The sequence below is a fragment of the Nerophis ophidion genome, linkage group LG16 (assembly GCF_033978795.1).
Source record: "Nerophis ophidion isolate RoL-2023_Sa linkage group LG16, RoL_Noph_v1.0, whole genome shotgun sequence".
In the NCBI taxonomy this organism is placed as follows: Eukaryota; Metazoa; Chordata; class Actinopteri; order Syngnathiformes; family Syngnathidae; genus Nerophis; species Nerophis ophidion.
This window is the reverse complement of record NC_084626.1, coordinates 3,691,823-3,713,855: the sequence shown is the minus strand read 5'-3', so window position 1 is coordinate 3,713,855 and position 22,033 is coordinate 3,691,823. Positions and strand designations below refer to the sequence as shown.

Sequence of the window (22,033 nt, the reverse complement as noted above, 5' to 3'; positions counted from 1 at the left end):
AGCTCAGTTGCCAAAATTTTACTGTAAAATTTTACATTTGTTGTTTTACTGTAAATGAAAAAAAAACCCTGCAATTTTACAGTAACATTTTGGCACTTGAGCTGCCAGGATTTTTTTTTTGTTTTTTTTATGGCAATTCAATAACTGTCGATTTTTCCAGTGTATTACTGTAAATGCCAAAACTCCACCACAGTTTTTCAAAGTAAAAAAAAGTAGTCTGTTTTTCACTAAAGGGGAACATTATCACAATTTCAAAAGGGTTAAAAACAATAAAAATCAGTTCGCAGTGGCTTGTTGTATTTTTTGATTTTTTTTTCCAAATTTTACCGGTCCCGGAATATCCCTAAATAAAGCTTTATAGTGCCTTATTTTCGCTATCTTCGAAACCATTATCCATTTCCCTGTGACGTCATACAGGGCTGCAAATACAAACAACATGGCGGTTACCACAGCAAGGTATAGCGACCTTAGCTCGGATTCAGACTCGGATTTCAGCGGCTTAAGCGATTCAACAGATTACGCATGTATTGAAACAGATGGTCGGAGTATGGAGGCAGATAGCGAAAACGAAATTGAAGAAGAAATTGAAGCTATTGAGCGAATAGCTATTGACGCTATTCGGCCATAGCGTGGGTGTACTTAATGAAGTGGCCTATAGCATGGCTGCCTTATTAGCATCGCCGGTAAAATGTGCGGACCAAACGATCAGGACTTTCGCATCTTGTGACACTGGAGCAACTTAAATCCGTCGATTGGTAAGTGTTTGTTTCGCATTAAATGTGGGTATCTAGTTTCAAATGTACATACAGCTAGCGTAAATAGCATGTTAGCATCGATTAGCATAGCATGTTAGCATCGATTAGCTGGCTGTCATGCCGTGACCAAATATGTCTGATAAGCGCATAAGTCAACAACATCAACAAAACTCACCTTTCTGATTTCGTTGAGTTAATCGTTGCAAATGCATCTGCAGGTTATCCATACATCTCTGTGCCATGTCTGTCTTAGCATCGCCGGTCAAATGTGAAGACACTTTGGTACATTCAATGGGGGTCTGGCGGAAGATTTCTTGCCAGTGGTGCAACTTGAATCCCTCCCTGTTAGTGTTGTTACACCCTCCGACAACACACCTACGAGGCATGATGTCTCCAAGGTTCCAAAAAATAGTCAAAAAAACGGAAAATAACAGAGCTGAGACCCGGTGTTTGTAATGTGAAAATGAATATGGCGGGTGTGTTACCTCGGTGACGTCACGTTCTGACGTCATCGCTAAAAGACCGATAAACAGAAAGACGTTTAATTTGCCAAAATTCACCCATTTAGAGTTCGGAAATCGGTTAAAAGAATACGTGGTCTTTTTTCTGCAACATCAAGGTATATATTGACGCTTGCATAGGTTTGGTGATAATGTTCCCCTTTAAGAGAAAAATGCTGTAAAAACCAAAGTAAATTTCACAATTTAACCATGAAATCTATTGCTGCTTTTATATTGCACTATTTGATACAAAGATAACTACCGTATTTTTTGGATTATAAATCGCTCCGGAGTATAAATCGCGCCGGCCGAAAATGCATAATAAAGAAGGAAAAAAACAAATATAAGTCGCACTGGAGTATAACTCGCATTTTTGGGGGAAATTTATTTGATAAACACCAAGAATAGACATTTCAAAGGCAATTTAAAATAAATAAAGAAAAGTCAACAACAGGCTTAATAAGTGTACGTTATATGACGCATAAATAACCAACTGAGAAGGTGCCTGGTATGTAAACGTAACATATAATGGTAAGAGTCATTCAAATAACTATAACATATAGAACATGCTATACCTTTACCAAACAATCTGTCACCCCTAATCGCTAAATCCCATGAAATCTTAAACGTCTACTCTCTTACGTAAAGGAACTAAATAATATAATTTGATATTTTACGGTAATGTTTTAATAATTTCAAACATAAGTCGCTCCTGAGTATAAGTCGCACCCATGGCCAAACTATGAAAACTGCGACTTTTACTCCGAAAAATACGGTACAGTTTTTTTCATTAAAGGGGAACATTATCACAATTTCAAAAGGGTTTAAAAACAATAAAAATCAGTTCCCTGTGGCTTGTTGTATCTTTTTAAGTTTTTTTCAAAATTTTACCGGTCCCCGAATATCCCTAAAAAAAGCTTTAAAGTGCTTGATTTTCGCTATTTTCGATGCGACTATCCATTTCCCTGTGACGTCATACAGTGGAGCCAATTTAAACAAACAATGGCAGATACCACAGCAAGGTATAGCGACATTAGCTCGGATTCAGACTCGGATTTCAGCGATTTAAGCGATTCAACAGATTACGCATGTATTGAAACGGATGGTTGGAGTATGAAAGTATTGAAGAAGAAACTGAAGCTATTGAGCGAATAGCTATTGACGCTATTCATAGCCATAGCATGGGCGAATAGCAAACGATCAGGACTTTCGCATCGTGTGACACTGGAGCAACTTAAATCCTTGGATTGGCAAGTGTTTTTTTCGCATTAAATGTGGGTAGAAGGAAACGTAATATAGTTGCAAATGCATCTGCAGGTTATCCAGACATCTCTGTGCCATGTCTGCTTTAGCACTGCCGGTAAATAGCATGTTAGCATCGATTAGCATAGCATGTTAGCATCGATTAGCTGGCAGTCAACATCAACAAAACTCACGTTTGTGATTACGTAGACTTTATAGTTGCAAATGCATCTGCAGCTTATCCATACATCTCTGTGCCATGTCTGCTTTAGCACCGCCGGTAAATAGCATGTTAGCATCGATTAGCGTAGCATGTTAGCATCGATTAGCTGGCAGTCACGCCGCAACCAAATATGTCTGATTAGCACATAAGTCAACATCAACAAAACTCACCTTTGTGATTTTGTTGACTTTATGGTTGCAAATGCATCTGCAGGTTATCCATACATCTCTGTGCCATGTCTGTCATCGCCGGTAAAATGTGCAGACACTTTGGCATATTCAATGGGGGTCTAGCGGCAGACACTTTCGCATCTTTGGGCCAGTAGTGCAACTTGAATCCCTCCCTGTTAGTGTTGTTACACCCTCCGACAACACACCGACGAGGCATGATGTCTCCAAAGTTCCAAAAATAGTCGAAAAAATGGAAAATAACAGAGCTTAGACCCGGTGTTTGTAATGTGTTGAAAATGAAAATGGTGGCTGTATTACCTTGGAGAAGTCACGTTCTGACGTCATCGCAAAAAGAGCGATAAACAGAAAGGCGTTTAATTCGCCAAAACTCACCCATTTAGAGTTCGGAAATCGGTTAAAAAAATATATGGTCTTTTTTCTGCACCATCAAGGTATATATTGACGCTTACATAGGTCTGGTGATAATGTTCCCCTTTAAGAGAAAAATGCTGTAAAAAACCAAAGTAACTTTCACAATTTTACCATGAAAGATATTCCTGCTTTTACATTGCACAATTTAACATAATTTGCGATTACATGGACTACATAGATTTTTTTTCTTTCCAAATTATAAAGAAAGAATACATTTAGTAAGAAAAGTTAAAGTACTTCATTGAAACATATAAATTCCAGGCTTTTGAGGGCCACATTTGGCCCCCGGGCCTTGAGTTTGACACCTGTGCCTTAAAGAATGATTCACATTCAGAATTTTCCATCCTTCTATACGTGGTAGTTGCAGTTGCAGACAACTTCATTACTGCTAAATAGCAGTTTTCAGTAATGTCACAGAAGAAGCAGGATTTGCTTGAACATTTAAGTGGTGAAACTTCCTCTAAGAGGACACCTGTAGTGCTGTATTCTGAGGATCATGTCATATTTAATTTGGACTTTTTTTTTTAATGGTCCTCAGTAGTCACGTACACATTTGTGTGAATTATGCAAAATTATTTAAATTTGGTCCCCAAGAACCATATGAACTCTTTTTCCCCAGGGTCCCCAGTAAGAATGATCAGCACATTACTTCATCAATCCAGAGATTTAAAGACATGTATGAGCTAACTGGGCAGTGGCCATTTCACCAAAATGTTTTTATGCCTCCACAACTTGTAGAAAGGGTGGTCCCCACAAGTCATGATCGACAACTTGGTGTGTGTGTGTTTGTGTTCTAGTTTTTTTACCGTTCTTGAGACTGTCCAGGTTGTGTTTGAATGTGTGTGTGTGTGTGTGTGTTCTAGTATTTCTACCCTTCTTGAGACATCAACGAGGAAAAGTGAAGTGAATAATATTTATATAGCGCTTTTCTCTAGTGATTCAAAGCGCTTTACATAGTGAAACCCAATATCCAAATTCTAGAGATGCGCGGTTTGCGGTCTCATCCGCGGAGTCCGCGGATAAACCGCGGGTCGGGTGGCTGACATGACGAAAAAATAGATTTTAATTAGATCCGGGCGGGTGGCGGTTGAACCATTCGGAAATATTTGTTATACATGGTTCAGGGATCGGTATCCTTCACCATTCAAAGAGCCATTTAGGACCTGTGTCACAAAGCGAAGAAGACAATAGGAGACGTAAACATTCCCTAGAATGACTGCCAGCAGTCACCCAGTTAATAAGTATTAGGGCGTGCTATGAAGCCATTGGCTTTGTCGCCTACTACAACATGTTATATCTGCTTGTCAGTCCAGCATCATGTTGTGTGTGGCTTCCGCGGCAACACGCACACGACTGCAAGGCATACTGGGTGACACAGAGTACAATAATGGTTGTGATATAAACAATTGTAACCTTCTTACTAATATGCGCCACGCTGTGAAGCCACACCAAACAAGAATGACAAACACATTTCGGGAGAACATCCTCACAGTAACACAACATAAATGCAACACAACAAATACCCAGAATCCTTTGCATCCATGACACTTTCTGACTATTTTATACACCCCCGTGCGTCCGTAAGGTGGGCGGGGTTGGGTATGCGAGGGTGTAAAATATATTCAGGATTTGTCACGGATGCGAAGGATTCTGGGTATGTGTTGTGTTGCGTTTATGTTGTGTTACTGTGAGGATGTTCTCCCGAATTGTGTTTGTGATTCTTGTTTGGTGTGGCTTCACAGCGTGTCACATATTAGTACGAGTGTTAAAATTGTTTGCATCACAACCATCAGTGTACTCTGTATCACCCAGTATTCCTTTCAATCTTGTACGTGTGATTGCGGAAGCTGCACACAACACGTTGCCGGACTAACAATCGGTTTGGACATGTTGTTGAAGGTGTCAAAGGCAATGGCTTCACAGCCCGCCCTTATTGTTGTTATCTGGATGAACACCATTGGATATTCGCGAGAACGTTAGCGGCTCCCATTGTCTTCTTTACTCTGAGAAACCGGTTTAAATAGCTCTTTCAGTGGTAAAGGTGGCCGACCTCTGATGAATTTCAACGGGCGGGTGGTTGCGGTTCTGATAAAATGTTGGTTCAGGTGGACGACGACTTTGGTGATGCGGTTGCGGATTATATAATTTCCTATCCGCGCATCTCTACTAAGTTCCATTTTTAAACCAGTGTGGGTGGGCACTGGGAATAGGTGGGTAAAGTGTCTTACCCAAGGACACAACGGCACAGAGTACCTTCCATATTTCAACGGGTGTGAACAAGTTAGGACTAAATCATGGTCCCAATACAGAAAACCATTGCATCTAATAGAGAATGTCTCCTTTGCGCCCCTGGTGGTGAAATCTATCAAAACGAGGGTGGTCCCAAAAAGGACGGATTTTTCAAATTGACCGTGTGTCGTTTTCAAAAGTGCTACCCATCTGGCCAACATAGGAAACAACAAGTGTGTGTAAAAGTTTGAAGTGCTCCCCCTCTGGCCGAAATATGTAAAAACAGGTGTGTGTAAGAAATTAAAAAGCGCCCCCTTTGGCCAAATTAATTAAATAAATATTTTATATGTATAGAGACATACTGTAGTAAGTTGAAGTAAATAATGATTATTAAAAAACAATCACAAAAAAGGAAAATAACTAAAAGCTTATCTTTTTTATATTTGTATTATATGTACATGTATATATTTTTGATGTTATAAGTACAAATCTGTATATATCTAGAAAGGGTGGTCTTAAAGAGGTCGGCATTTTTCAGAGGTCTCAAGAAAGTAACAAATACAAAAATGTAGGTGTGTGTGTGTTACAGTTGGTCTATAAGCACATGTTTCATTGTTTTGTAGGATGCACCACCTTAAGGAAGAAATGGAAATTCTTGTCCGGGAACTGCAGTGTAACAACGCCATTATTGAGAGGTGTTTTAAACACTCATTTCACAGCACTAAACAAGTACCAGCGTTTTTGTACGATATAAATCTTTCATTTTCTCTAGTCTAGGACCAGCGAATTCTGCACCTCCTGAAGATCCGAGCGTGGGCCGGCCTCGTACGCTCTGACTGGCAGCGTGTTTATCTCCTCATGGACAAATGCTGGCGGGACTGCTGTGATGCTACCAAGGACCGCCTTCGGTAGACCGCAGAACAGGAACCAATTAAGAGATAAGAGGCACGGTTGGGACAAAAATGCCACTTTTGTGTGTGTGTGTAAAGAATGAGTAATATATATACCGGTAATGGATTGAGGGCCTGATTTACTAAGATCAAAATACCTCCTTCTAAACAGTTTGTGCAATCCATAAAGTTAAAGTACCAATGATTGTCCCCCACACACACTAGGTGTGGCAAAATTATTCTCTGCATTTGACCCATCACCCTTGATCACCCCCTGGGAGGTGAGGGGAGCAGTGAGCAGCAGCGGTGTCCGCGCCCGGGAATCATTTTTGGTGATTTAGCACCCAATTCCAACCCTTAATGCTGAGTGCCAAGCAGGGAGGTAATGGATCACATTTTTATAGACTATGGCAGGGGTAGGGAACCTGTGGCTCTAGAGCCAGATGTGGCTCTTTTGATGACTGAATCTGGCTCTCAGATAAATCAATCAATCAATGTTTATTTGTATAGCCCTAAATCACTAGTGTCTCAAAGGGCTGCACAAACCACAACACAAACCACTACAACATCCTCGGTAGGCCCACATAAGGGCAAGGAAAACTCACACCCAGTGGGACGTCGGTAAATCTTTGCTGTCATTGCTTAACACGATAAGTAATGAATAATTCCGCTGGTAATCAGAGTGTGAAAAATAACGTTTAAATTATAAAACATTCTCATGCATTTAAATCCAACCATCCATTTTCTATCGCACCTGTTCAAGAAGTCGCATTAATGGTAAGAATTATTTTATGTATTGTTGGTTAGCTTGAGAATAACAATGTTTTTAAAAATAATACAAGACTTATTATACTCTAAAAATGTTGCTCTTACTTAAAAATGCCCGCATTTAGTTGTATTCAGTCTTAAAAAGAAATATTATATGGCTCTCACGGAAATACTTTAAAAAATATTTGGCTTGTATGGCTCTCTCAGCCAAAAAGGTTCCCGACCCCCTGGTCTATATGGCATGACTCGGCCGGGGGTTGGTACTCACAACCTACCGATCTCAGGGCGGACACTCCAACCCAGGGGTGTCCAAAGTCCCCCAGGTCATTATTTAACGGCCCTAGACGCATTTTAAAAATACTAAGGAAAAAAATTAACAACATAAAAAGTGGTATAAAAGAGCAAACAGGTGAAATGTAACAAGAAAATGTTGCAATGTTTACTCTAATAACACAAAGCTGCCATAGTGAATCAAAAGCTATTATGAATTATTGACCAATTCAAGGCTCCGATTTCGTCACTTTAAAGGCCTACTGAAACCCACTACTACCGACCACGCAGTCTGATAGTTTATATATCAATGATGAAATATTAACATTGCAACACATGCCATTATGGCCTTTTTAGTTTACTAAATTGCAATTTTAAATTTCTCGCGAGTTTCTTGTTGAAAACGTCGCGGAATGATGAGGCGTACGCTTGACGTCAAGGACTGTCAGGAAATATTAGCCCTGCCCCACTAGCGGCTAAAAGTCGTCTGCTTTAATCGCGTAATTACACAGTATTTTGGACATCTGTGTTGCTGAATCTTTTGGAATTTGTTCATTTAATAATGGAGACTAGAAAGAACAATGCTGTTGGTGGAAAGCGGTGGATTCCAGCTGTCTTTAGCACCGAGACACAGCCAGTGTTTCTTTGTTTGTTGTGAAGCAGAGCGGTCAAGCGAACATGTTTTCTCTACGTCAACCAGCATGTTTTTGGATGGGGAAATTGTGATATTGATCTTACCGGAGACATCAGTGGATTATTCGTCGTCCTGCATCCATCCATCCATTTTCTACCGCTTTCTCCCTTACGGGGTCGCGGGGGGCGCTGGCGCCTATCTCAGCTACAATCGGGCGGAAGGCGGGGTACACCCTGGACAAGTCGTCGTCCTGCAACATCTGTCAAAAAAGGCAGCTGTGAGCTTGGCTCCTCGGCTTCTTTCTGAGACACTGCGTGTTTACCGCAGCCATCCGACCTCGAGGTACGTCTTTACAATCTGTCACGCGTTCGGCGCACTTGCTACGCGGAGTTGCCACTTCGTGGATGCACAAACGACCAGTCAGCAGGATTGCAGGTAAGAATTGTTTTTAATATAATAAAACAAAAGAACACTGACACGAAATGGAAAAATGAAGCGCGTGCCTACGCACGGGAAGCTAAAGCTAAAACTTAACAGGAGACAAAAGAACAAACAAGAGACGTGCCGACTGCACGCGAAGCTAAGGCGGAACTTAGCACATGGAAAACATAAGACCGAATACATACGTGACTTGTTGCAAAAGCAAACAATGGACCGAGGACGAACTAAGGAATCAGGTGGGCTTAAATACACAAATAATAATGAGAAACAGGTGTGTGACAGGAGCCTGTGAGGAGGAGCACAATACGTTGCCATGGTGACTAAAACAAACGAAGAAGTGCTCAAAACACAAGGATCGGCAGAGTCCAGAAACAAACATGATGAAAAACATATCAAAAGGCAAAACCATAAACGATCCGAGTCACGGATCGTGACACAATCTTTACTTTACAATCTTTACAATCTCACTAAAACACTATTAAAACAATAAGCAGATAAGGGATCGTCCAGAATTATCCTAGTAAATGTGTCTAATTACATCTGAAACGCTCACACTGCCGCCGCCCGGAGCCGTCGCTTTTTTTCTTTCTTCCTAGTCCTTCACTATCAATATCCTAATTCACGAATCTTTCATCCTCGCTCAAATTAATGGGGAAATTGTCGCTTTCTCGGTCCAAATTGCTCTTACTGCTACTACATTACAAACAATGTAAATATGTGTGGAGCCCTGCAACTCGTGACGTCACGCGCACATACTTCCGGTAAAGGCAGGGCTTTTCTATTAGCGACCAAAAGTTGCGAACTTTATCGTCGATGTTCTCTACTAAATCCTTTCAGCAAAAATATGGCAATATCGCAAAATGATCAAGTATGACACATAGAATGGAGCTGCTATTCCCGTTTAAATAAGAAAATCTCATTTCAGTCGGCCTTTAAATATTCCACTTTGAGCTATTTTTGGGGGCAAATGTCGCATATTTTGTGTTTGCCATATAAAAAACTGAGCTGTTTTTTTTCAAAGAAGGGCCTAAAACAAACAAACAAAAAACATAAACTACAAAAAAAACTTATAATTGACGAATGGATCTGAAGTTGATCTCGAGACCATTGTGTTAAAAGTAAACACTAAAAAAATATATATTTATTTTTTACACTTTAATGAGTAGGACCCTTTTGGATCAGTGTGTTTTGTTTTTAAGTGTCATTGCACAAAAAATAACAGCAAATTAAAATCAATGGTGTTATGAGTTGTTGACCTTTTTACGGCTCCAATTATGATATAATCTGAAGCATTCTACTTCAAAATTTTATTGGGTGAAAACATTTCACATTTTATTTTTGCTTTTCCATAAAAAAGCATGGTTTTCTTTGACAAAAAGAGCATACAACTTAAATCTTTAAAAACGTCATATTGACGGATAGACTTAATGTTGATCTAGAGATTCAAAACTTGAATAATAATAAAAAATAATAATACTGAATAGTGACACATTCTTAACATTTTATTTGTACCAAAACCCTTTGAGGTTCCCGGGATTAAGCCTGAGTGGAGGCCTAAATGTATATTTTTTATTCGTATATTGCATGGGTCGGGAACCTTTTTGGCTGAGAGAGCCAAAAAGCCAAATATTTTAAAATATATTTCCGTAAGAGCCATATAATATTTTTTCTAACACTGAACACAACTAAACACGTACATTTTTAAGTAAGACCAACATTTCTAGAGTATAATAGGTCTCTTATTCTTTGTAATAACATTGTTATTCTGAAGCTAACTGTGGAGGGGGCGTGGCCTGCGGGCCTGCAGCGACAGGTGCGTAGATGGCCCATCTGGGCCTTGTTATGTAATCACCTGTCGCTCTGTTATAAGCAGCAGCCAGGAGGAGAGATGGGGTTGGGGCTGGAAATACTATTGCTGGAAAACAACTGAGAGACTTATTGAAAAATAAAACAATATTGTAACCCTGAAACAGGCTCTCATGTCGGTGCTTGGGGGTCTGAAGAACCCCAAGGAGGGCAAGCCCCACACTAACCAATAATAAATAAATAACTTCTTACCATTAACGCAACTTCTTGAACAGGTGCAGTAGAAAACGGATGGATGGATTAAAAATGCATGAGAATGTTTTATATTTTGAACATTATTTTTAACACTGATTACAAGTGGAATTATTCATTACTTATCGTGTTAAGCAACGTCAGTTCAGATTTATCAGAGAGCCAGATGCAGTCATAGGTTCCCTACCCCTGGTATGGTTTTTAAAATAAATGGCCCCCGCTTGCTTTGATTTTTCAGTGTACGGCCCTCAGTGGAAAAAGTTTGGACGCCCCTGCTCTAACCACTAGGCTACTGAAATTGCGTGTACTATCAGTGGATATGTCACGTGTAATTTGCTAAGATAGCGTGTGCAGTTGTAAAGTGGTGCAGACCGCCTTATTTAAATAAGAATTGTGCGTGTACTATATGGGGCATCACCATGGAGACACTCATTTACTGCACATTCATGTTTTCATGCTCCGACTTGTGGCATTATGTCACATTTTCAAACAAACAGGAGACAGCTACCACTTTTTATGGGCGTTTTAGAAGCAGTTGTGCAGTGCATCCTATTGTGACACCACTTATTTTTTTTAATGCAGTGCTGAGGACACAAAAAATGCATACTTCAAGATTGTTTTATTATATAAGATATATGTTTAGTAATATATAACTTAAGTGAAAAAACAAACATCATTAAAATACACCAAAACGCATCAATTTACTCAGCCCCTTAAAACCTCTAAAGGCTTAATTGGCCACAGGCATGGACAGCACCTTTTAGCTCTTATTTCCAAACTTCTGGACACTACTGAATTTGGGTCTTATGGCCACTTATGTGGACACTTATACTGCCATCTGGTGGTGTCAGAAGAGTATAACGTACAATGGAATTTGGAGAAAAAAAAAGGGTAAAAATAAGAATTAGCATGTCACTAAAAATGAAGTACACATTTGTGTACTTATGGACTGAGTACATCATATCAAAAGATGATTCTTAGTTTTTATTCTTTTTCGGGTCCAATAAGCCCAATTAGCAAAGAGAAATAAAAAAAAGCATGTCAACAAACAGCTTGGGCCTTAAGAGGTTTTTAAGTCATCCAGCAGCTATGAAATTATAAAAGGATGTTGCTGAATAGACAATGTGTTTAACATTTTTTGTTTCTCAACGTCCAAAATGTTGACACACTTGGAGGATTCTCTGTTGTGTGTGTGTGTGTGTGTGTGTGTGTGTGTGTGTGTGTGTGTGTGTGTGCGCGCGCGCGCGCCCCGGACTGATTGGGGACCAATGCCCTAAAGGGAAACCTTTTTAAAATGATAGTCAGATCCATTCTGAAGATGCCTAAGTGATTTGTATTACATTTTTTACATTCAGAATTTTCCAACCTTCTATATACAGTAGTTGCAGTTGCAGACAACTTCATTACTGCTAAGTAGCAGTTTTCAGTAATGTTACAGAAGATGCAGGATTGGTTTGTACATTTAACTGGTGAAACTTCCTATAAGAGGACAGCTGTAGTGCTGTATTCTAAAGATCATGTCATATATAATTTGAACTTTTTTTTTTAAATGGTCCTCATTAGTCACGAACAAATGTGTGTGAATTATGCAAACTTGTTTAAATTTGGTCCCCATGAACCATATTACCTCTTTTTCCCCGGGGTCCCCAGTATGTATGATCAGCACATTACTTCATCAATCCAGAGATTTAAAGATGTGTATGAGCTAACTGGGTAGTGGCCATTTTACCTCATTTTTTTTATGCTTACACAACCTGTAGAAAGGGTGGTCCCCACAATTCATGAACAACAACTTGGTGCCCATTCCAAATGATAACCAGTGTGTGCAATGCAAAAAGTCAGTGTTCAAAAACAAGAAAAAAATATACAAAAATGAGGGGTATTTTTCTTGAACCGAGCAATATTATCTGCGAATAGAACAAGAAAATTTGGCTTGTCAAGACTTTTCGAAACAAGTAAAATCAGCTAACTTCAAGGAACCCCAAAATACCTTAAAATAAGTATATTTTCACTAATAACAAGTGCACTTTTTTGGTAGGAGACCTTTTTGCTCAATATGGTGAACATTTTTCTTAAATGAAGTAAATGCTAGTGCCATTATCTTGACATAATGACATGTGCTCGGCATTACATCTCTGTGCCATGTCTGCTTTAGCACTGCCGGTGAATAGCATGTTAGCGTCGATTAGAGTAGCATGTTAGCGACGATTAGCTGGCAGTCACGCCGCGACCAAATGTGTCTGATTAGCACATAAGTCAACATCAACAAAACTCACCTTTGTGATTTCGTTGACTTTATGGTTGCAAATGCATCTGCAGGTTATCCATACATCTCTGTGCCATGTCTGTCATCGCCGGTAAAATGTGGAGACACTCTGGCACATTCAATGGGGGTCTGGCGGCAGACACTTTTGCATCTTCGGGCCAGGGGTGCAACTTGAATCCCTTCCTGTTAGTGTTGTTACACCCTCCGACAACACACCGACGAGGCATGATGTCTCCAAAGTTCCAAAAAATAGTCGGAAAATCGGAAAATAACAGAGCTGAGACCCAATGTTTGTAATGTGTTGAAAATGAATATGGCGGCTGTATTACATCGGCGACGTCACATTCTGACTTCATCGCCTCAAGAGCAATAAACAGAAAGGCGTTTAATTCGCCAAAATTCACCCATTTAGAGTTCGGAAATCGGTTAAAAAAATATATGGTCTTTTTTCTGCACCATCAAGGTATATATTGACGCTTACATAGGTCTGGTGATAATGTTCCCCTTTAACAGACGTAATCCTCGACTCATGAGTTGAGTAGATCAGCTTTGCGTGCGCTATCAAGTTTGCACGTGTTTTAATACTCGCAAACCTTGAGTAAATCAGGCCCGCAGTGTCTCACGGACTATAGAAGAGGCTAAAGTCTACCTGAACCTTGCTCTGTTTATTTAAAATAATGTCCTCATTGTGTCTACTTCTAGTACAAACTGTGATTAAATCACTCCCAGGGCCACATTTTTTCAAAAGTACATTTCTAGTATGTTGTTGCTTTCGCCATGTAGTCGTGTTTATTTATTTTTCTTCTCATGACAATAGTGAAAGTAAATCTAAAAGTTTCTCTCAAGTTTCCAGGACCAACAGCTCCGATGTTGTGAAATGACATCAAGGTTTTTTGTGGTTTTGTGCTGCTGAAAGGGAAACTGTGACAAGTTTTGTGCTGGCCGCCCACTCACGTCAGTTTATTTGGAGTGTCTCAAGACTTCTAAAACACACGTCGGAATCCAATGAAAGCATCCACATTCACGCAAATAATATCCAATGTTTTGAGACGTTATTGTCACATGCACAAAGTACAAACCCTGTTTCTGTATGAGTTGGGAAATTGTGTTTGATGTAAATATAAATGGACTACAATGATTAGCAAATCATTTTCAACCCAAATTCAGTTGAATATGCGACAAAGACAACATATTTGATGTTCAAACTGATAAACATTTTAGTTTTTTTGCAAATAATCATTAACTTTAAAATTGGATGCCAGCAACACGTGACAAAGAAGTTGGGAAAGGTGGCCATAAACACTGATAAAGTTGAGGAATGCTCATCAAACACTTATTTGGAACATCCCACAGGTGTGCAGGCTGATTGGGAACAGGTGGGTGCCATGATTGGGTATAAAAAGCTTCCCAAACAATGCTCAGTCTTTCAAAGGATGGGGCGAGGTACATCCCTTTGTCCACAACTGCGTGACCAAATAGTCAAAAAAGTTTAAGAACAACGTTTCTCAAAGTGCAATTGCAAAAAATTTAGGGATTTCAACATCTACGGTTCATAATATCATCAAAAGGTTCAGAGAATCTGGAGAAATCACTCCAAGTAAGCGGTATGGCTAAAAACCAACATTGAATGACCGTGACCTTTGATCTCTCAGACGGCACTGTATCAAAAACTGACATCAATCGCTAAAGGATATCACCACTTGGGCTCAGGAACACTTCAGAAAACCACTGTCACTAAATACAGTTCGTCGCTACATCTGTAAGTGCAAGTTAAAGCTCTATTATGCAAAGCAAAAGCCATTTATCAACAACATCCAGAAACGCCGCCGGCTTCTTTGGGCCTGAGATCATCTAAGATGGACTGATGCAAAGTGGAAAAGTGTTCTGTGGTCTGACGAGTCCACATTTCAAATTATTTTTGGAAATATTCGACATCGTGTCATCCGGACCAAAGGGGAAGCTAACCATCTAGACCATGGGTGTCAAACTCTGGTCCGCGGGCCACATTTTCATTTGGCCCTTGAGGCAATATCAAATTAACATTAGAGCTGGCCCGCCGGTATTATACTGCGGCGGTGACGCTGTGACACCGCATTCACCGCTAATACTCATACTTGCTAACTCTCCCCCCCCCCCCAATTTTCCAAGGAGACTCCCAAATTTCAGTGCCTCTCACGAAAATCACAGGGGGCAACCATTCTCCCAAATTTCTCCCGATTCCCACCTGGACAACAATATTGGGGGCATGCCTTAAAGGCACTGCCTCAAGCGTCCTCTAAAACCTTTCGTCAGGTCCGCTTTTCCTACGTAGAAACAGCATGCCGGCCTAGTCACATGATATATGTGGCTTTCACACACACACACACACGCTAATGCAATGCAAGCTTGGTCAACAGCCATACAGGTCACACTGAGGGTGGCTGTAGAAAAAAACTTTAAGACTGTTACAAATATGCGCCACACTGTGAACCAACACTAAACGAGAATGACAAGCAAATTTCGAGAGAACATCCGCACTGTAACACAACATAAACACAACAGAACAAATACACAGAACCCCTTGCAGAATTACCTCTTCCTGGACGCTACAATATAAACATTTATTATTAGCCTGTGGGAAAAGTTTATTTTGATATTTACCTGAGAAGGCTGCAAATAGAAAAGAGGCATTCAATTTCTATTTAAATTTGATTTGATATGCCATTGCTATTTTTAAATTATTAGTATTATTTGAAACTCGATTTTGCATGTCACTATAAAGTTATATAAGTCTCGCTTGTTTAAAAGGTTAATTTGTTCAACCTTGGCCCGCGGCTTTGTTCAGTTTAAAATTTTGGCCCTCTCTGTATTTGAGTTTGACATCCCTGATCTAGACGGTTATCGACGCAACGTGTAAAAGCCAGCATCTGTGATGGTATGGGGGTGCATTAGTGCCCAAGGCATGGGTAACTTTCACATCTGTGAAGGCACCATTAATGCTGAAAGGTACATACAGGTTTTGGAGCAACATATAATGCCATTTAAGCGCCGTCTTTTTCATGGACGCCCCTGCTTATTTCAGCAACACAATGCAAAGCCACATTCAGTACGTGTTACAACAGCGTGGCTTCGTAAAAAAAGAGTGCGGGTACTTTCCTGGCCGGCCTGCAGTCCAGACATGTCTCCCATCGAAAATGTGTGGCGCATTATGAAGCGTAAAATACGACAGCGGAGACCCCGGACTGTTGAACGACTGAAGCTCTACATAAAACAAAAATGGGAAAGAATTCCACTTTCAAACCTTCAACAATTAATTTTCTCAGTTCCCAAACGTTTATTGAGTGTTGTTAAAAGAAAAGGTGATGTAACAAAGTGGTGAACATGCCCTTTCCCAACTACTTTGGCACGTGTTGCAGCCATGAAATTCCAAGTTAATTATTATTTGCAAAAAAATATATAAAACTTATGAGTTTGAACATCAAATATCCTGTCTTTGTAGTGCATTCAATTGAATATGGGTTGCAAATGATTTGCAAATCATTGTATTCTGTTTATATTTACATTTAACACAATTTCCCAACTCATATGGAAACGGGGTTTGTATTACAATGGTCAAATTTAAAGTAAGCAGCACGGTGGAAGAGGGGTTATTGCATTTGCCTCACAATACGAAGGTCCAGAGTAGTCCTTAGTTCAATCCCGGGCTCGGGATCTTTCTGTGTGGAGTATGCATGTTCTCCCCCATGACTGCACCTGGGGATAGGTTGATTGGCAACACTAAAAGGTCCCTAGTGTGTGAATGTGAGTGTGAATGTTGTCTGCCTATCTGTGTTGGCCCTGCGATGAGGTGGTAACTTGTCCAGACTGTACCTCGCCTTCCGCCCGAATGCAGCTGCAATAGGCTCCAGTAAAACCCAGAATGTGTTTCGATATTTTTCGTTACTTTTCTAAATAAAGGGGACCACAAAAAAATTTCATTATTGGCTTTATTGTAACAAAAAATCTTACGGTACATTAAACCTATGTTTCTTATTGCATTTTAGTCCTTAAATAAAATAGTGAACATACTAGACAACTTGTCTTTTAGTAGTAAGTAAACAAACAAAGTAGTAAGTAAATAGTTAGTAGTAAGCAAACAAAGTAGTAAGTAAATAGTTAGTAGTAAGTAAACAAACAAAGTAGTTAGTAGTAAGTAAACAAACAAAGTGGTAAGTAAAAAGTTGGTAGTAAGTAAACAAACAAAGTAGTAAGTAGTTAGTAGTAAGTAAACAAACAAAGTAGTAAGTAAGTAGTTAGTAGTAAGTAAACAAACAAAGTAGTAAGTAGTTAGTAGTAAGTAAACAAACAAAGTAGTTAGTAAAAAGTTAGTAGTAAGTAAACAAACAAAGTAGTAAGTAGTTAGTAGTAAGTAAACAAACAAAGTAGTTAGTAAAAAGTTAGTAGTAAGTAAACAAACAAAGTAGTAAGTAGTTAGTAGTAAGTAAACAAACAAAGTAGTTAGTAAAAAGTTAGTAGTAAGTAAACAAACAAAGTAGTAAGTAAATCGTTAGTAGTAAGTAAACAAACAAAGTAGTTAGTAGTAAGTAAACAAACAAAGTAGTAAGTAAAAAGTTAGTAGTAAGTAAACAAACAAAGTAGTAAGTAGTTAGTAGTAAGTAAACAAACAAAGTAGTAAGTAAGTAGCTAGTAGTAAGTAAACAAACAAAGTAATAAGTAGTTAGTAGTAAGTAAACAAACAAAGTAGTAAGTAAAAAGTTAGTAGTAAGTAAACAAACAAAGTAGTAAAAAGTTAGTAGTAAGTAAACAAAGTAGTTATTAAAAAGTTAGTTGTAAGTAAACAAACAAAGTAGTAAGTAAATAGTTAGTAGTAAGTAAACAAACAAAGTAGTAAGTAAAAAGTTAGTAGTAAGTAAACAAACAAAGTAGTAAGTAGTTAGTAGTAAGTAAACAAACAAAGTAGTAAGTAAAAAGTTAGTAGTAAGCAAACAAACAAAGTAGTAAGTAGTTAGTAGTAAGTGAACAAACAAAGTAGTAAGTAGTTAGTAGTAAGTAAACAAACAAAGTAGTAAGTAAAAAGTTAGTAGTAAGTAAACAAACAAAGTAGTAAGGAGTTAGTAGTAAGTAAACAAACAAAGTAGTAAGTAAGTAGTTAGTAGTAAGTAAACAAACAAAGTAGTAAGTAAGTAGTTAGTAGTAAGTAAACAAACAAAGTAGTAAGTAGTTAGTAGTAAGTAAACAAACAAAGTAGTAAGTAAGTAGTTAGTAGTAAGTAAACAAACAAAGTAGTAAGTAAGTAGTTAGTAGTAAGTAAACAAACAAAGGCTCCTAATTAGTCAGCTGACATATGCAGTAACATATTGTGTCATTTATATTCTATTATTTTGTCAACATCATGAAATAGGCACCAGCGCCCCCCGTGACCCCAAAGGGAATAAGCGGTAGAAAATGGATGGATGGATGAGGAACAGACTGTAAAATATGATTATTAATCTACTTGTTCATTAAATGTTAATATCGGCTTTTGTTCTCTTTTAACATATTATATCTACACTTCTGTTAAAATGTAATAATCACTTATTCTTCTGTTGTTTGGATACTTCACATTAGTTTTGGATAATACCACAAATTTAGGTATCGATCCGATACCAAGTAGTTACAGGATCATACACTGGTCGTATTCAAAGTCCTCATGTGTCCAGGGACGGAAATCCTGATTATAGAAAAACATATATTTTCTTTTTTAAATAAAATAAAAATTTTGTGATGCCAAAAAGTATTGATGCAATCATAGTAGAATCGACTAGATACGCTCTTGTACTTTGTATCATTACAGTGGATTTTAGGTATAGATCCACCAATGGCATTTGTTTACATTTTGATGCCGGTGAGATACGGTGTGTAGTGAAGCATGTTTAGCTATTCCTCGTCCTGCAGTGATAATACTACTTCTAAGAAATTTACTTTATTTGTCGCCATGGAGGCGAGGATTAGTGATTTAGAGTAGCTAAAACCCTGCCGATGGATGTTAGCTGCTAGCTCGTTAGCCATGTTTTAAAGCACCTCTTCCTGAGGGCGTTTCAGTGTTATAACTTCACCTTTTTCTTTAGTTTTTAAGCCAAAATGCGTCCGTTCGCCCTTTTCTGTCCTCACACTGTGTCTGCAAGTAAGTACTCGGTGTGTGTGCGCTGCCAAACATGCTCCTCTGCTTGTAAACCAACATGACGTGACGACGGCGGGGTGCCGGGAGATACAGGTACTTTTTCGAGTCGGTATAGTACCGAATATGATTCATTAGTATCGCAGTGCCATACTAATACCGGTATCCCGTACGACCCTTGGCAGAAAAAAAAAACATTCAATATTGATGTGGCTTACGAATAACCATTATTTTCCATGGAATGGTTAAAAAATATTTTTATCTTCTGTTTTTTGGGGTGATAAATATAAAAAAAGCGGGTGTTGGGAGCGCTTCAAGTTCATTTATATAGGCCTTAATCACAAGCGTCTCAAAGGACTGCTGCACAAGCCACAAGGACATTCTCTGCTCAGATCCCACATCAGGGCAAGGAAAAACTCAACCCAATGGGATGACAATGAGAAACTTTGGAGGGGGACGCAGATCCTATCATGATCGACGGTATCAAAAGCAGCACTAAGATCAAGAAGCAGCAACAGCATCCATCGTTAGAAATAGATCATAAGTCATATATAATAATATCTGCTTAATTTAGGATTTCAAAGCAAGTTATCCGTAAAATTGTACACTATAAAAATGACCAATACATTTTACTGTAAAATTCAGGCAGGTTTTTTTTTGTTTGTTTTTTACAACATATTACTGTAAGTTGAAAAAAAACGACCAGTTTGTTTTTTTACAGTAAAATTCTGTCTACTGAGCTGTCAGTTTTGTTGTTTTTTTTACTGTAAAATATATGGTATCACATTTAATCATCTTAAAAAAAATTAATGGCAGCTGAGTTACCAAAATAAAATTAAACAGCGGTACTGTATTTCTATTTTCAGTAATATACTGTAAAAATAGTAATAAAAATAATAGTAAAAAACACCATGGTAATTGCAAGGAGATATTGACTCGTCCAGGGTGTAGACCACCTTCCGCGCCCGATTGTAGCTGAGATAGGCTCCAGCGACCTCAAAGTGAATAAGCGGTAGAAAATGGATGGATGGATGAAAAACAACAACAACCAATGTTTGTTTTTTACATTAAAATTCTGTCTACTGAGCTGTCAGTTTTGTTGTTGTTTTTTTTACTGTAAAATCCACGGTTGATGGTTTTATGGTATCACATTTAATTATGGTAAAAAAAACTGGCAGCTGAGTTACCAAAATAAAATTAAACAGCGGTACTGTATTTCTATTTTCAGTAATATATTGTAAAACTAGTAAAATAACAATAAAAAACACCATGGCAACTGCGATGAGGTTTCGACTTGTCCAGGGTGTACTCCACCTTCCGCCCGATTGTAGCTGAGATAGGCTCCAGCGTCCCCAGCGACCTCAAAGGGAATAAGCGGTAGAAATGGATGGATGGATGAAAAAACAACAACAACCAATGTTTGTTTTTTTACATTAAAATTCTGTCTGCTGAGCTGTCAGTTTTTGTTGTTGTTTTTTTTACTGTAAAATCCACGGTTGATGGTTTTATGCTATCACATTTAATTATGGTAAAAAAAAACTGGCAGCTGAGTTACCAAAATAAAATTAAACAGCGGTACTGTATTTCTATTTTCAGTAATATATTGTACACTATAAAAATGACCAATACATTTTACTGTAAAATTCAGGGAGTTTTTTTAGTTTTTTTTACAACATATTACTGTAAGTTCAAAAAAAAAAGACCAATGTTTGTTTTTTTACAGTAAAATTCTGTCTACTGAGCTGTCAGTTTTGTTGTTGTTGTTTTTTTTTTAAACTGTAAAATACACGGTTGATTATTTTATGATATCACATTTAATCATGGTAAAAAAAACTGGCAGCTGAGTTACCAAAATAAAATTGAACAGCGGTACTGTATTTCTATTTTCAGTAATATATTGGAAAAATAGTAATAATAATAATAAAAAACACCATGGCAATTGCGATGAGGTGGCGAGTTGTCCAGGGTGTACACCGCCTTCCGCCAGATTGTAGCTAAGATAGGCTCCAGCGTCCCCAGCGACCTCAAAGGGAACAAGCGGTAGAAAATGGATGGATGGATGGATGGATGAAAAAAAACAACAACCAATTTTTGTTTTTTTTTCATTAAAATTCTGTCTGCTGAGCTGTCAGTTTTTTTTGTTTGTTTTTTTACTGTAAAATCCATAGTTGATGATTTTATGTTGTTATATTTAATTATGGTAAAACTGGCAGCTGAGTCACAAAAATAAAATTCAACTGTGGTACTGTATTTCTATTTTCAGTAATGTTTTAAAAATAATGATGATAAAAAAAACCACAATATATTTTACAGTAAAAGTCTGGCAACTGCAATGCAGTGGCGACTTGTCCAGGGTGTACCCCGCCTTCCGCCCGATTGTAGCTGAGATAGGCTCCAGCGTCCCCAGCGACCTCAAAGGGAATAAGCGGTAGAAATGGATGGATGGATGAAAAAACAACAACAACCAATGTTTGTTTTTTTACATTAAAATTCTGTCTGCTGAGCTGTCAGTTTTTGTTGTTGTTTTTTTTACTGTAAAATCCACGGTTGATGGTTTTATGCTATCACATTTAATTATGGTAAAAAAAAACTGGCAGCTGAGTTACCAAAATAAAATTAAACAGCGGTACTGTATTTCTATTTTCAGTAATATATTGTACACTATAAAAATGACCAATACATTTTACTGTAAAATTCAGGGAGTTTTTTTAGTTTTTTTTACAAGATATTACTGTAAGTTGAAAAAAAAACGACCAATGTTTGTTTTTTACAGTAAAATTCTGTCTACTGAGCTGTCAGTTTTGTTGTTGTTTTTTTACTGTAAAATACACGGTTAATGATTTTATGGTATCACATTTAATCATGGTAAAAAAAACTGGCAGCTGAGTTACCAAAATAAAATTAAACAGCGGCACTGTATTTCTATTTTCAGTAATATACTGTAAAAATAGTAATAAAAATAATAATAAAAAACTCCATGGTAATTGCGATGAGATGGTGACTTGTCCAGGGTGTACCC

General features: G+C 38.2%; 1 protein-coding gene across 1 annotated transcript in view; it reads left to right on the top strand.

Annotated features, from left to right (window-relative positions):
* ikbke (inhibitor of nuclear factor kappa B kinase subunit epsilon) overlaps nt 1-21,524 on the top strand; it is an 80,247-nt gene extending 58,723 nt beyond the window's left edge. Inside the window, 2 exon segments of the mRNA XM_061922602.1 lie at nt 6,175-6,246; nt 6,324-21,524. Coding sequence (XP_061778586.1) covers nt 6,175-6,246; nt 6,324-6,387 — 136 coding nt within the window. The 3' untranslated portion in view covers nt 6,388-21,524.
* Nucleotides 21,525-22,033: the final 509 nt, after the last annotated feature.